The sequence below is a fragment of the Stenella coeruleoalba genome, assembly GCF_951394435.1.
Source record: "Stenella coeruleoalba genome assembly, chromosome: 13".
Taxonomy (NCBI): domain Eukaryota; kingdom Metazoa; phylum Chordata; class Mammalia; order Artiodactyla; family Delphinidae; genus Stenella; species Stenella coeruleoalba.
Window position 1 is genome coordinate 4963744 of NC_137159.1, and position 16035 is coordinate 4979778.

At 43.3% G+C, this 16035-nt stretch overlaps 1 protein-coding gene across 1 annotated transcript in view; it reads right to left on the reverse strand.

Annotated features, from left to right (window-relative positions):
* SLC9A2 (solute carrier family 9 member A2) overlaps window positions 1–16035 on the reverse strand; it is an 87943-nt gene that overhangs the window by 49536 nt on the left and 22372 nt on the right. The window contains exon 2 of the mRNA XM_079940831.1: window positions 3785–4248. Coding sequence (XP_079796957.1) covers window positions 3785–4248 — 464 coding nt within the window. The remainder of the gene's footprint in view (window positions 1–3784; window positions 4249–16035) is intronic.

Below are 16035 nucleotides of genomic sequence, written 5' to 3' on the forward strand. Positions count from 1 at the left end.
GTTCTGCTATTTGCAAAAGCCAAATTAAGTACCAAGTGGTCCCTCTTTACCCTCCAGCTTCCTGAGTTAAATTCCACTGCACGGCACATAATGTCTGGGCCATTAGTGTGTATCCCTAGCTTCTGACTTAAGAGCCAGCTCTCCTTAACCAACTCTAGTTAGGGTAGACTGAGGAAACTCTTTAAGTGTTCTTGGAAAATGTGTCAGAATATTCAGTGGTTGCCTTCACACCTTCTAGAAATTACCATGTAAGCCTAACTCATTCGATCATGGACCACAATGGAAACAGCAGTACTTCTCAGATAGCTGAGAACCTGAACAATCTTTACCCAACAGGGGAAAGTTTGAAAGGTTTTCTTAAAATATTTCCTATAAGGGAAAGCACAAAAATCCCATTTAAAAATCTTAGCTTTTTCTTTTTTGACTCTCATTTTTCCAGTTAATTCCAATCTAGCCCCAGACCACAGAACAAAGAGTTTGACTTCAATTTATATTATATATTATCAATTTCCCTTTGCTTTGAGACATTTTTATGGCAGATTTTCTCCCTTTCAAATCTTCTAAGCTCACTATTGAACTTCCCAGTTAATTGCCTGACCTACAATTCTGCTCATCCTCCAGCCTATGTTTTTTGTTTGTTTGTTTGTTTTTTTGCGGTACGCGGGCCTCTAACTGTTGTGGCCTCTCCCGTTGCGGAGCACAGGCTCCAGACGCACAGGCTCAGCGGCCATGGCTCACGGGCCCAGCCGCTCCGCGGCATGTGGGATCTTCCCGGACCGGGGCACGAACCCGTGTCCCCTGCATCGGCAGGCGGACTCCCAACCACTGCGCCACCAGGGAAGCCCCAGCCTATGTTTTTAACCTGACTTCTCTCTGTTTAATCTCTACCCTTCTAGTTGCAGCATTTAGTAACTCAGCCTTCTCCATGTATGCAGCAGGGTCTATGTTTTTCATACCTTTCCCTAACCCATGAGTTCCTTAAACCCTCCTAGAGATAAGACTAGATGAATGAATCAAAGAATCTTCTGTAAAACATCTCTACCTCTATTCTTTGAGAACACCTGACTAGGAGACAAAAATTATAATTTTTTATACCATTTTCTAATTGTTCCTAACACCTGGGCAATTCAGCCCACTATTCAGCCAGTCTGGTGAAGGAAATACCTGGTGGGTTATTCTTCAGTGTTAGGTGGGCAAAGCCCCCAAGCATGCCCTGGTATCTGTGGGAGGTGGCTTTAAGGGTCCACATGGCTTTTGGCCCAGGGTAAAGAACCTACCAACGAAGCCTCTTTCATTTGAAACCACTAGAGTCCTTCTGACTCACAGGCTTTGGCCTGGAAACAAGGGCTCCACATCTGAAGAGCAGCCATGCCCTTTCTCCGTCCTTGGCCCATTTCCTGCCGTGGAATGGCTGGCCCTCAACCTGGCTCACTGCCCTCTCTGGGTCAGCCCTCCATCTCGACCGTAAAACCACATCTGATGGCTTCGAGCCTCTGGACAGGAAGCACAGGATGTGCCTCTGGAAGGCACGCTTTAAAGGGTAGTTTAGCCAGATCGTTTGCTGAGATCTGATTCTTGACACGCTCAAAGAATGGACCACCGAGGCGACTGAATGAGAAATCTCAGAAGAGAAGGGAAAGCAGTGCAAAGACACAGCAGGTCCTTCTGAAACTGACCTGATGTTGCTACCTTGCCCTAGGAGGAATGCAGCAGGGTGCTATTATTTCTTTGTAATGTTTCCTATACCCTAAATAGACCCAAGATTCCCACATTGAAATTCCCACAGTCTCCCTAGAACCAAGGTAAAAATGTACATATCAAACATTAGTCACAATGGAAAACTTCATGCCTCCGGAAAAGAGAATGAGTTTATAAAACATCTTCATTGTTATGGCAGTTTCCCAGTTAAAATTTAATACTGGTGAGTTAATGACTAAGTACCGTTAATGAATAATGGAATAAATGAAGTGGATTTTGTTACTTGAGTGAGGTAACTGCACTGTCTCAAAATAGCTCTTAGCTATACTAAAAAATGGCATTTCCTTATCAGTAAATTATTTTTGTGTAATAATATCCACATGGAGTTAACGAACATCCTTAAAGGTGATATTTTATTCAGGTCAGGGGTCTGAATACAGGCTAACAGAGAATAATGTTGGTTTCTACGTTAACTCGTTTTTTGTGTGTCACATTATTGTAACGTTTAACTGAATTATTAAAAGGATATTCTAAGCTTGTTTCTGAAGCTGATCACAGTAATCTATCTTTGGATAAGGATGAGATGCCCCATGACCTACACACAGGACATTACACATACTGGAAAAGACATCATTCAAAGAACCTTCTCGGGGACTTGCCCTGGTGGTCCAGTGGTTAAGAATCCACCTTCCAGTGCAGGGGACGTACGTTCGATCCCTGGTGGGGGAATTAAGATCCCACATGCTGTGGGGCAACTAAGCCCGCGGGCCACAACTACTGAGCCCGCACGCTCTGAAGCCTGCGAGCCACAACAGAGAGAAGCCCGCAGGCTGCAACGAAGATCCTGCGTGCCGCAACTAAGACACGGCACAGCCAAATAAATAAATTTTTCAAAAATGAAAATTAAAAAAAGTGACAAATTACAAAAAGAATCCTCTCTCCAACTTCGAAGGAAGGACCCTCATCAGGCATTCTTTAAGTAACACATACACACTAAAACTGAAGCGAATTGACTCTTTTTTTTCTTGAAATCTATGTTAACTTTTAAATGAATCAGGAATACCATTTTAATAATAGGAACTAACTAACAGAGGGGATAATATAAATTACTTAAGTTACTTAAATACACTTTACTTCACATTTCCTTCAATTTTCTTATTTGCAAAATGGGAAGAATACCTATTTCATAGGCTGTTATGAAACTCCGAGCACAAGGTATGCGTTCGCTACCATTCCTATCACCATCACTACTACAGAATCCCGGCTAACCTAAAAACAGCAACACCAGTGCCCGCCGACTGGTTAACCAGCCCAAGGTCACCTGAGTGTCCTTGGCTGGTGGAGAAGGTCTGGACAGCCATGTGGGTGCGGGGAGAGGCTTCTCCCCTGAGCTCAGGAAGCAGTTCAATCCTCCTAATGTTAAGCTCATGACAGCCTCTGACTCTAATTATGCGGCAATTAGTGAGAATTAAAAATAATTTGCATTTTCTGAATAAATACCCATTTATGGGGAAATGGTGAGGACCCAGAGTCTGCTGGCTGAGCAAGAAGAGGAAGTGAGTTGTGTGACGAAAAATCTGCCTCCGATCTGGAAATAAAAAATACACCCTCCCAGAGGGAGAACTCAGTGGGCGTGATCCTTTCACCCGTACTATACACGCCACATCCTGAGGGCAGCACTTCCCACAAAGAACGCTGGGACCTTGAGTCCTTTGAATTCGGATCAAAAACCATCACTGCTGAAGCTGTCACAGTGAGAAACCCCCAGGGATACACAGGTCACAGTCACTGTGATGCTTCTCTGGCAGCAGCAAAGCCGTACAAGCAGGGACCAGCCACGTAGCTGGCAGGATCCAGGCAAAATGAAGTGAGGGGCCCTTTGCAGAATCACAGATAAATAACAAATAATAAATTGACTGAGAACTTTAAGACAGCGAGAACAGAGCCTTGAACCAAGTGAGGGGCCCTTCCCAGCACAGGGCCGGGGACCGCTCAGCTGCCTCATCTGCAGACAGGGTCTCCCCTGGGCGGCCGGTGGGTGGTGGCCCCGGCCCGGCAGAGCGATGTCGTGTGAACCGTCACTCACCACTGTCACGGCGTCGTTCAGCAGGGACTCCCCAAAGACCAGGATGTAGAGCTGCTCGTTGACGTGGATATTCTCGAAGACAGCGAGCACGGCCACGGGGTCCACAGCCGAGATTAGGCTGCCGAAGAGCAGATTCTGGAGCAAAGTGATGTCACTCAGGCCGAAGGCTTCGATCTGGCAGATCCCAAACAGAGACACCCCGATGCCAATGGAATTCCAAAGCGTCCCGACCACGGCGTACCAGAAGATGGTGCCGATGTTCTCAAAGAACGGGCGGGTGGGCATGAAATAGCCCGCGTCCAGCACGATGGGGGGGAGGAGGTACAGGAAAAACACATCCGTCTTCATGGCCGGGGGGGATTTCTCATCCACTCCGAAAATAATCCCACCCAGCAGAAGTCCAACCATGATGAGAAGGCAGCTCTCAGGCACTATGGTGGGTAATTTGTGATACAGATGGAAGCCTATGAAAGAAAAAATAAATAAAGATGAAATTTGGGTTACGTGAGAATTACGGAAAAGGCAAACTGGTTCTCTCTGACAGAACCAATAGGTCCTGTTTCAAAATCTCCCAAGGTCAACGTAATTGGCTATACACGGGCTGTAGATATTACGATGCAAAAGTCAGATGATCCCCTTAAAACTATTCACAAAGCACATTCAGGTACACATTCCAATTTAAATCAGAAGTGGAATACTATAGGAACACGATACCTAAACAGCACAGCTTTCATCTAAATGCCTGTTTTCTTAAAGAAGACAACGCAATTTTACATTTGAAGCAATCTTGTGATTCCCAACACATTTTCAGATGTCCCAAACCATTTCATCCTCATAAAAACCCGAAGGAGTAAAGCAAGGAGGCATTTTCACCCCTTTTTTTATTTAAGTGGAAACTGAGGCTCAAAAAGATACGGGGTCGTGCCAACGTGGCCACATCACAGGCCAGGTTTTGGATCACCGCTGTCTCCTCTGGTACTGAGAAGAGTTTGTAACTTCCTGAATATCTATATTTCTAATTTCAGATTCCTTCATTTGGAACGCTGAATACGTTTAATTTTCAGATGTCTGCTCCTTCGGAGACAACCAAATCAACATCAAAGGTCCATCAGATAACTACCGAAAAGTGAAGCATATAAACACGCCATGATCTCCAATGTCACAGAGTTTCTAATCAAGGCAGGAACAGATGTGTTTACGACTTACTCTAGTACAAGGCATCATATGGTAAAGCCCCAGTCAATCACTAAGGGAACAGAGAAGAGGAAATCTGCTGAGAATGGCACGCATGAGGCAGCATCTTGCATTAATCACATAGAGAAGGCAGGAAGAGTCTCCTAAGAAGTGAAGGAATGGAAGAAAACACCTTTTCCTAATTCATGGTGGAGCCCAGTGTGGCTTCAATGCAGACACCATGTTAGGGGACGGCCCGTAGCAGGGAAACGGGAGGGAAATGCGGGTGGTACCAGCAGGTGGGCAACACAGGAAGCAACTTCACACACGGAGGTCACTTGGCAGGGCTTACGTGAGGCCAGCCCTTATTGGCAAGGCAACAGCGGGCCATCCTGAAGGCATTTCATACCTTTTAGAATTAAAGCAGCAAATGGAAATTATCTGAATTATAGGAAGACGGTATTAAAATGACAGAGTAAGTCCTTAGAAACTTACAATCACCGCAGGTTTAACAAGTAAACGCTTAGAAGCCTACAAACCACACTGAAGTCATAGCATGAAATATGTGTGGCCCCCCAAAATGTAACATAATTTGAAGAAATTTTAAATTTCTTTAAGAATTAATTTCTAAGTAATAAAGCGAACCTCTTTATATTGGGTATTCAACTCATCCCTCCAGCTTGGATTATTTTCTTACTCATGTTACAGCAGACTCCAATCATCATTGGGGAATAAACGCATTCAGCTGATGCAGCCACGCCAGACCCCTGACCCTCTGGCCTGTTGACCTCTCTGTGTTAAACAAAGAAGTTAAAAAAAATATGTCCACAGGGCTTCCCTGGTGGCGCAGTGGTTGAGAGTCCGCCTGCCGATGCAGGGGACGCGGGTTCGTGCCCCGGTCCGGGAAGATCCCACATGCCGCGGAGCGGCTGGGCCCGTGAGCCATGGCCGCTGAGCCTGCGCGCCCGGAGCCTGTGCTCCGCAACGGGAGAGGCCACAACAGTGAGAGGCCCGCGTACAGCAAAAAAAAAATATGTCCACTGAAAACCACATCTTTGCAACCCCTCCGCACGCTGACTCCTGCTTCTGTACCAACTTACCCTGTAAGATAAGGATGTCCTGGTACAGCCTCCCCGGCCCCCTGGGGTCCAGTGCAATCTGTTCCTTGGTGGAATGCAGAGCACAAAGGGCCAATCTGAGGGCGCCCTGTGTGCCCTGGGCCATAACAGCTGCCCCCTGGCTTGGAATCCAGCTCCCCGCCTCCCTGCGTGTGGCCTCGGAGGCGTTCCCACCAGGCCCAGGCCAGGTGTGCTCAGCTGTGAAATGGGGACACACACACCTTTCCCATAAAGAGTGGTAACAGTAACTAACCACTGGCCTGCAATGTCACGTATGCCCGGACATTTTGTTTTCTGTCTCTCTTCTACTTGAAAAAGCAAGAGAAAACGGTTCTCAAGAAATGCCCAGAAGCAAGGAACAGGATCTCTGCAGACCAACTGGAAACTGGACAAAGCCTGCTGTGGCGGGCTCCTGCTTCCTCTTCTGCCTTTTTCTTCCCTGTTCTGCCACCCAGCCTTGGTACCCTGTGCTCTCACACGGGGGTGCCGTCCTTCACTGTGTTGAAAGGAGATCCTTACTCCTAAGAACGGAGCGTGGGAGACCAGGTAGGTGGGAGAAAGGAAGAAACCCTGCCTGCTTAAATGCATCGCGGGGAGGGACCAACGGCTGCCGTGCTTGCCACGTGACTGATCCTGACCAGGATCCCAGGTGAGCGGGAAACCAGGATGCAGTCAGGCAGAAGGGCCACCAGGATGGAGGGCTAACGGAGGCCTGGAGGAAGGGGAGGGAGCAGGGGAAAATCCCGTGGTCGCCAAAATCAGAGGAGAGCGGCAACAGGCCAAGCGCACTTGTTTAAGAAAACAGGTGTTTATATTTCGAAAAGGCTGTTCGCCTTTCTTTTCCGAATGCTTAGGCCATTCAGCACCTCTCTGTGTGACCCTTGCTTGAAATAGGACAGCAGTTACTGAATCTGCCCAGTTGTTCCACAGGCAAGAAGGGATGAGATGAAGCCTAGTCACAAGAGATCTGAGTCCAGTGCTTTTTGGGGAACATAATCAGAGACGCTGAATTTTATAACCCTCCCTCCTGGCAAAAACGGTTCCATGCGGAAGTGTCTATTCTTGCACCAACCACAGGAGTCAAACCTCCTAGCAAAGCAGTTAGGCAAAACCAAACAAAATAAAGGCTTCTTAAATTTCACTGTTCACAGAATAAAACAAATAAATCAGCATTTACACATGTGCATATATTTATGGCTCCCCTGGCCACAACCAAGTATTTCTTGAAGAGAAAACGAACTTGAATAGACCAGGGTCATTATCCTACCTAATAGTATTGACAAATACATCAGTTATCGGGAGAAAACTTTTTGATGATTATCTACTATTTAGTCCAGGGGTCAGTTAACTTCTTTTCTGTAAAGGGCCTGATAGTAAATGCTTTCAGCTTGCAGGCCATACTTTGCTATTATAGTACAAAAGTAGCCAGAGTTAATATCTAAATGCAACGGTGTGGGTGTATTCCGATCAAAGTTTATTTATGGGCATTGAAACTAGAGTACGATTTTATATGTCACCAAATATCATTCTTGTTTTGATTTTGTTTAACCATTTAAAAATGTCAAAGCCATTCTTGACCCACAGACCATATAGAACCCTGCTGGGGGCCCTCTCTGGCCCCTGGGCTGTGGTTTACTTACCTTGGTTCAGTTTGTACCTTGTATTTCCTGCTAACTTCTATTTAGACTGTCTGGGGCATTGTACTTGTGTCATTCACTTTTTATTTCTGGAACATAAAGGTCTGTGAGGATGGATGCTTTAAAATTTATTTTATTTTAATTGCAACAGAAATTCACTTCGTGGGAAAGGGAACAGAATTAGGATCTCATACCAAATACATAGTCGAGTGGCTCTATCTTCATTTCTCTTTGCATATAAGTGTTGGAATGAACTGAACTTAAAAACTAAAGATCTAGGTATAACTGAGTGCAATGCAATTAATTCACTATAGTTTCTCATTACACATAAAATAATCCATGTGTTAAATTCTGGAAAGAAAGCAAAGTGAACAATAACACAGGAAGCTTCCAGACAGTAGGATCTATAAAAGAGCAACAATGTAAAAATCTGCATCAGAGAAAACCACCCCTCCACCACCACCACCACCAACAACAAAATACAAAATGTTTCCCAAAAAATACAGTTCTGATTAACCAGCAGCACAACAGCAAGGGCAATGGAAACCTGCAGAGGTAAGAAGAGAGAAACACCTTCAGTTGAGAAACTCCTCACTGGAGGTGAATACAGACACACATGTTCTAACTCATGCTCCATGTTTTAAGAGAGCCTAAAAAAATAATGATATTTATTAGATCCACAAATGTTTGCCAAGCCCGTGTTAAGTAGGGGACAAGTACCCCTGGGGACAAGGTCAGTGAGGGCAGCCATTGTGGCTGTGAGACCCAGAACTAGCTTCCCCGGCTGGTGCTTCTTGAAGCAACTCTGGGAAACTGTGGATTTAAATTAAAGAATATTCAGAAAGTTATGCCTATTTGGTTGGAGAACAAAAGGTAAATATTTATGGAATACATTAAACTTGTTTTTAAGAGAAATAAACAAGTGTGTTCAAGTCTAAAAATGCTGACTTTATGTATCCCAATTCACATAGTAATCAAATATACAGAGGCCACAACAGTGAGAGGCCCACGTACTGCAAAAAAAAAAAAAAAAATTGAATTGCAACATGCAATTGACAGAGGCAGAGAGAAAATAGTAAGAAATACCACTCTGATCAGATACATAAAAACAAACTATCACTGCATGATAACTCTAGTCAACAAAGACCAAGTAAGAAAATTTAACTCTAAAAATAAGTAGAATCAAATTGAGTAAATAAATAATACAAGCAACTAATAAAAAGCTAAGCAAATAAATACATAAAAAGAATAGACGTCAGTAAATAGAGCAGAATTAACTGCTCTATGTCAGTAACATTAACCTGTGAATACGGATTTCCCACAACACTTAGTCACATGCTGGGATTGAAACATACATCTAATTTCTCTCCATCAAAAAGTAGCACAACTGTGAAGATAGAGGTCTTAAAAATGCTCCACTTATTAGATCTGCAAAGGACTTATAATAATAGATTAATTGAAAAATATGAAATTATAAAGGAAACATGAAAATTTTGTTGGGATTATCCCAAAGCAGAACTTAGATGGTATTTAATTTTTCCAAATGACTTGACCACTTACAAAAAAGAGAAAACCAATACGTGTTTAGTCTTTCCATGAAGAACCTGAGAAGGAACAAGCAGAGTTAAACCCTTAAGAGGGTATTTGTTGAGTACCTTCCCTGTATAAGACTCTGAGGGGCCCAGAGATGGATCACAAATGGGCCATGTCTTCAGTGAGCTTATATTGGCCCATAAGATAAGACTGTAAGTAATTATAGTACAAGATAGAAAGTGATACATGCTATAAAAGAAGAGGTATAATAAGTACCAGGGAAGTAAGGAGAGGAGGGAAATTAATTCAGATGAGGAAATTCAAGAAGGAACTGGAGCAGGTGGCATTGAGATAGCTGGATGTGGATATTTCCATTCGGAGGGGATGAAGCACAAGGAAGACAGCAGGAAAGGCTGGGCATCCTGAGCACAGGGTGGCAGGGCTGGCCTGAACATGAAGCGTATAGGGCAGGTCAACGGAGAGGGGCCATCAAACAGGCAGCAGCCACACTGTAGAAGGCCTGGAGAGCTGATCCTTCAAAACCCACCTTTGTTCTGTGGGCAAGGGGAGGGGGAGCCAGTGAGAGTGTCTCAAACCATCCTTGTCTTCCACACATGGAGCGGACAAGCTCTTCCCAAGAAACCAGAGACCAGACTTTGGAAATGAGAGGGTCAAGGCCGTCCAGTTAGAGTTTTAAACTAGATGTATGTGATTAACCATCGGTAGAAATAAATAAAAAGTTGATGCAAACATGCGACTGAAAAGTGTAAGAACAGCCCAAACTCCAAAGGGATCTATACATGATCTCATAAAGTCCTGTCTGTAAGGAGAGCCACTCAGCACAAGGAGGGGTTAATGACAGAATCCTACTATCTAGCAATGAAAAACAGAAAATACCAGTTACATATAACAAAAGAAAAAACTACATTGCAGCATTATATATGACAGGGAAAAAGCAAGCAATAAAAAGTATGCATCTCATTCCATCTTTTTTTTCATACAATAGACATTTATGGAGACCCCACTATGCGCTGGGTACCATATCAAAGCACTAGGGATGTAGTGGTGAATAAAAGGAAGTTTTTTTCACTGGAAGCCTTCAGTGATGGGCAATAAAATATATAAATCAAACAATAAATACACAGTTGACAGGTGCTGATGAACACTACAAAGAAAGGCAGAGAAGGGTGAGAGTATCCAGGAGGGCAGGACGGGGTAGAATCTGACATCAGTGTGGGCAGGGAAAGCCTCTTTGATGGATGACATCTGAACAAAACCCTACATGAAGTGAGGGTGTGGGACATGGTGGAGGAACTTTCTAAAACAGAGAGGAACAAGGGCCCTGAGTTGGGAGCACCCTGAGCGAGGTGGCTACTGCGGCTGGAGCACGGGAAGTAAGGAGAACATGGTAGGAAATGATGAAAGAGAGGCAGCAAAATGCTAGAGCGTGCCAAGCCTGTCACCATGGGAAAGACTCTGGACATTCTCTGAGACCAACAGGGGGCCACCAAAGGTTTCTGAACAGACGAGTGTCACGATCAGATTCACGGTTTTACAGGGTCATTCTGGCTGCTGTGGAAGAAGAGAAGCAGGAAGACTAGTCAAGAATCTTCCAGCAACATGGGAAAGAGATGATGGTGGCTTTCATGAACGTGGTGGGGAGAGTGAGAAGAGGTTGGATGCTGGATATATTTTGAGAGTTGCTCCAACAGAATGTGTTGCTGGCCTGGATGAGGGATGTGAGTGTGATACTGTGATATAATAAAAAAAAAAAAAAAGCTATTTTGTTCTTCATCCCCAGCTCCTGGACAGAGCTCCTAAAACCTTGCTAACTCCCTAAGTGATAAAGGTGCTAAGAGCCTCTTTTGTTCTACTCTTTGGTCTTTGCCTTCAAGTCTCAACACAGAGTTCTTAACTTCCTTGGAATTTTCTGGGTGATAGGAGCATCTTTTGCTGTAATCTTGGTAGGCTCCTGGATACGTTACCAGAAAGACCAACTATGAGTAGAAGCTTGGAATGTTCAGCTCCACCCCTCCCCCACCACTGGCGGTGGCCTTACTAATCGATCTGGCCCATGTGATGGAACCTCAGTAAAAGCCCCTCAACTATGGGGTTCAGAGAGCTCCTGGGTTGATGAACAAATCTACCCACTGGGAAGGTGGTACATGCCAACTGCACAGGGACAGAAGCTCCTGAACTCAAGACCCTTCCAGACCTTACTCCATGTATCTCTCTATCTAGCTGTTCATCCGTATCCTTTCTTATACAATAACCCGGTCAACATAACTGTTTCCCTGAGTTCTGTGAGCTGTGCTAGCAAATTATTGAGCCCATGGAAGGCATCATGAGAACCCCAGTTTATAGTCAGCCAGTAAGAAGCACAGGTGACCACCTGGGACTCACAGATGGCAGCAGCAATGGGGGCGGTGTTGTGAGACTGAGCCCGGGATGAGTGGGATCCGATGCCAAGTCCAGGGGGATAATATCAGAACTGAACTGAACTGCAGGACACCCAGCTACAGTCCACAGAGGATGGAGAACTACGTGGTGTGGAAAACCCACGCACGTTTTGGTGGCCAGAAGCCTTCTGTGAGTGAAGAGAGAAAAACAGGGAGTGTGTTTTCTTTCGGTGAGACAGCTGCATCAAAGGTGAATCCAAGGCTTTCGGCTCAAACATCTGGGTACAGAGTGGGGTTATTTACTGAGATGAGAATAGGGAGAGAGGAGATTTCAGGGGAGAAAAATTGAGATTGTAAATGCCAACCAGAATCTCCTTGGAAGACACCCAAGGGAGCTTAACAAGTTGACAGCAAGATCTAGCTAGAAGAAATGGCAGACGATTTCTATAGAACATAGATGAGCGATGAGCTGCTACTTCTTTTTTTAAAAAAACGTTGTAAATGCTCTTTATTAGTTTTCAACTTTCAGTATCAGCTTAGAGATGAAAGACGTTAACTATGGTTACAGGCCAGAATGTAAGTCTTACCAACCTTGAAAATATAAAAATAAAGGTATATCTGGTCAAAACTGGATGGAAGAGAGAAAGTTCTTAATATACTCATTTTTTGAAAATGGGAACTGAGAGATATTGGCTAAAACTGATACAGCAACAAAAAACTCGTCAGGAAATTAAAAGCACTTACCTCTGAAAAGCAGGTCTAGGCTTAAGGAACTGGGGGAACTGTTATTTGTTATAAGCTCTTTAGGATAACTTAAAATTTTTTTTAATACCATACATATACTACTTTCATTAAAAACAATAAAAAACAATACTCAATGTTATTTTAATTGAATAACACACCACTGTCAAAAATACTGCCCTGTGTTCTTATTAAGCCCATAATGGACAATGGGGTGAAACAGCAAGTCCAAATAATGTCAAACAGTGGTACAACAATGGGGAAAGAAAGCATAATTTAATCAGAGGTATCAGAGGTCATAAATAAAGAGAAATCACACACACACATAAATACACACACCCGTACACACACGTTTCTTTTTTGCTTCTACAACTGTAGAAAATTCCATATAGATCAAAGAGTTTAAAATTTTAAAAATCTATGAAAACAAGAAAAATCCTATGCTGCAATCATCTCATTTACAAAGAAGTGATATATTATAATCAGTGGCCAAAAAGTAAAGAATTTTAAGATAAAAGCCAGGTATGCCTGAATTCACCTTTGTAAAGTCTGCAAAAAAAAAAGTAAGAAAATGAAGATTAAAAAAACAAAAATCCAACTGTTGCTTCTGGGAAGATGGAGTATGTATTCTTCTCTATTCCTCCCACTTAGGACACTTAAAAAGCCTAGGTATCATGTACAAAACAAGCACAAGGAGACTCTGAAAGCTGGAGAGACGAAGGAGGACGGCTAGGGACCTCGAGATCTGAAGAACAATACAGCAGGGAGTTCCCTGTGCTTCCTTTTTGCCTCCAGTATCCCAGACTTGGAGCTGAAGAAGCCAGCGACCTGGAAATGCCCATGGGTGCTGAGAGCAAGAGCCCCAACAAAGCCCACTCCATCCAGACAATGGACCAGGAAAGAGGCAGCCTCACAACACGTAATACTTCTCGATAATAACTGCTCTATTCCAGCCAAACCCACAGAGCAAAGACCGAGCAGAGATTCTAGATCCCGCCCTTCCTAGACTGTAAGGAACACCCCAGCCTCCCTACTAGGGTGTGTCAGAAAGGAAAAAGTAGGGCGGTGGGACTTTCTCCACCACCGGGTAGAAATGAGCACCCCCTCCCCCATAGTGCCTGTGAACACTACATGGGGGACCTGGAATTTGCATTGATGAGGTACCCCACGTCCTCCTCACTGAGGTGGACCAGAGGTGGCCTGGTGGCGAGTCAGGACATCCTCTTCCACCGGATGGTAATGAGGACACCACTCCCCTGGCTGTCAGTGGAGGCCACCAGGAGAGCAGCAAGGCGGCACTCCTACCCCATCTCAGCCAAGGTGTCAGTGCAGACCTAGTAAGGACCAGGGACAGCCATCGCCATATAGCAGTAATGAGCAGACCCTCGGTGGGCAATGGAGACAAAGTGGAGAACTTGAAAATCTACCCCACTGTAAGTAATGATACGGCAGCTCCTCCCCACCCCGACCCCCCGAGAGTGGTATCATAAGAAGTCACCTAAAACAGAAGGTATAAATAAGACCCATGGTCTCATAACATAATACCCCAAATGTCCATGTTCCAATAGAAAACCACTCATCCTACCAGGAACCAAGAATATGTCAAACTGAATGATAAAAACACAATAGATATCACCATCATGATGACAGAGATGTTAGATTTATCTAACAGAAATTTTAACACTGCCATGATAAAAATGTTTCATGGGCAATTACCAGCATGCTTGAAACAAATAAAAAAATAGGAAGCCTGAGCAAAGAAATTTAAAACCTGAGTAAAGAAACAGAAGCTACAAAGAAGAACCCTATGGAAGTTTTAGGACTGAAGAATACAACAACTGAAATTAAAAATTCAATTGTGGGACTTCCCTGGTGGCGCGGTGGTTAAGAATCCACCGGCCAATGCAGGGGACACAGGTTCGAGCCCTGGTCTGGGAAGATCCCACATGCCACGGAGCAACTAAGCCCGTGCACCACAACTACTGAGCTGGTTCTCTAGAGCCTGCAAGTCACAACTACTGAGCCCGCACACCACAACTACTGAAGCCCATGCGCCTAGAGCCCGTGCTCTGTGACAAGAGAAGCCACCACAATGAGAAGCCCATGCACCACAATGAAGAGTAGCCCCTGCTCACTGCAACTAGAGAAAGCCTGTGCACAGCAATGAAGATCCAACACAGCCAAAAATAAATAAATAAATTTATTGTTTTAAAAATTCAATTGTATTGGCTCAACAGCAGAATATTAGTAAACTGGAAGTATGAATTAGTAAACAGGAAAGAATTACTAAATTAGAAGACAGAATGGTAGAAATTAACCAATCTGAATGACAGAGACAAAACAGGCTTAGAACGTGAGGGACCTGTAAAATTATAGTGAAAGATCTAACATTCATGTCATCAGAGTCCCAGAAAGAGAAAAGAAAGAGGGTGGGGCTGGAAAAGTACTCAAGAAATAATGGCTAAAAACTTCCAAAATTTTGCAAAAAATATAAACCTACAGAATGAAGAATACGAATGAGCGCCAAAAAGGATAAGCGCAAAGAAATCCACATCCAGACGAGCTATACTCAAACTTTTGAAAATACAGAAAAAGAAAAAAATCTTGACAGCAGATAGAGAAAGGACACCTTATCTACAGACGAGAAAACAGAATTTTAGCAGATTTCTCTTCGAAAATCATGGGGGCTATAAGTGACACAACATTGTTCACATGCAGGAAAAAAAAGAACTGCCAACCCAGAATTCTATACCCAGCAAAAACAGCCTTCAGTAATGAAGAAGAAATCAAAACATTCTCATTTGAAGGAAAACTAAGAAAATGTGTTGCCAGCAGACCTGCCCCAAAATAATGGCTAAAGGAAATTCTCAGTATGGAAAGCAATGGAATCTTGGAACATGAGGAATTAAGAAAAAAAGTAAAAATACAAGAAATTCAATACATTTTCTTTCTTCCCTTGAATTTTCTAAATTAAGCTTGGCCACTGAAGCCAAAATTACAACGCTGTTTGATGTGGTTCTCAATGTACATAGAGAAAATGTTTTTAAGACGACCATATTATAAGTGGGAGAAGGTAAAAAAACATAAAGGGAGGAAAGGTTCCTTTACTTCACTCACACTGGTAAATGACCACATGAGTAAACTGCCATTAGTTACATATATGTATATATATGTAACTAGCACATGAGGGTATATATATATATACACACACACATACATATACACATACTGATGATGTAATACTTGGAGGAAACACTAAAAACTGCTATACAAAGAGATACCCTCAAAAACACTACTGATAAATGAAAATGGAGTTCTGAAAAGTGTTCAAGTAACCCACAGGAAAAGAAAACAGAGAAATGAAAAACAGGGAGAAAACAGAAAACAAAAGAAAAAGTGGCAGATTTAAACCCGAACACCGCAAACACACCAATAGTTACAAAAAATGTAAAGTGTCTAAATGCATCAATTAAAAGACAGCTGTTAGTAGAATGGATTACAAAGCATGACCCAACTATATGGTGTCTAAAAAAATGTCACCTCTATACAATGATATAGGCAGGTTGAAAATTAAAGAATGGAAAAAGTTACATCATTAAAATATTAATCAAAAGAAAGTGTGATTGGCTATATTAATATCCAATAAAGTA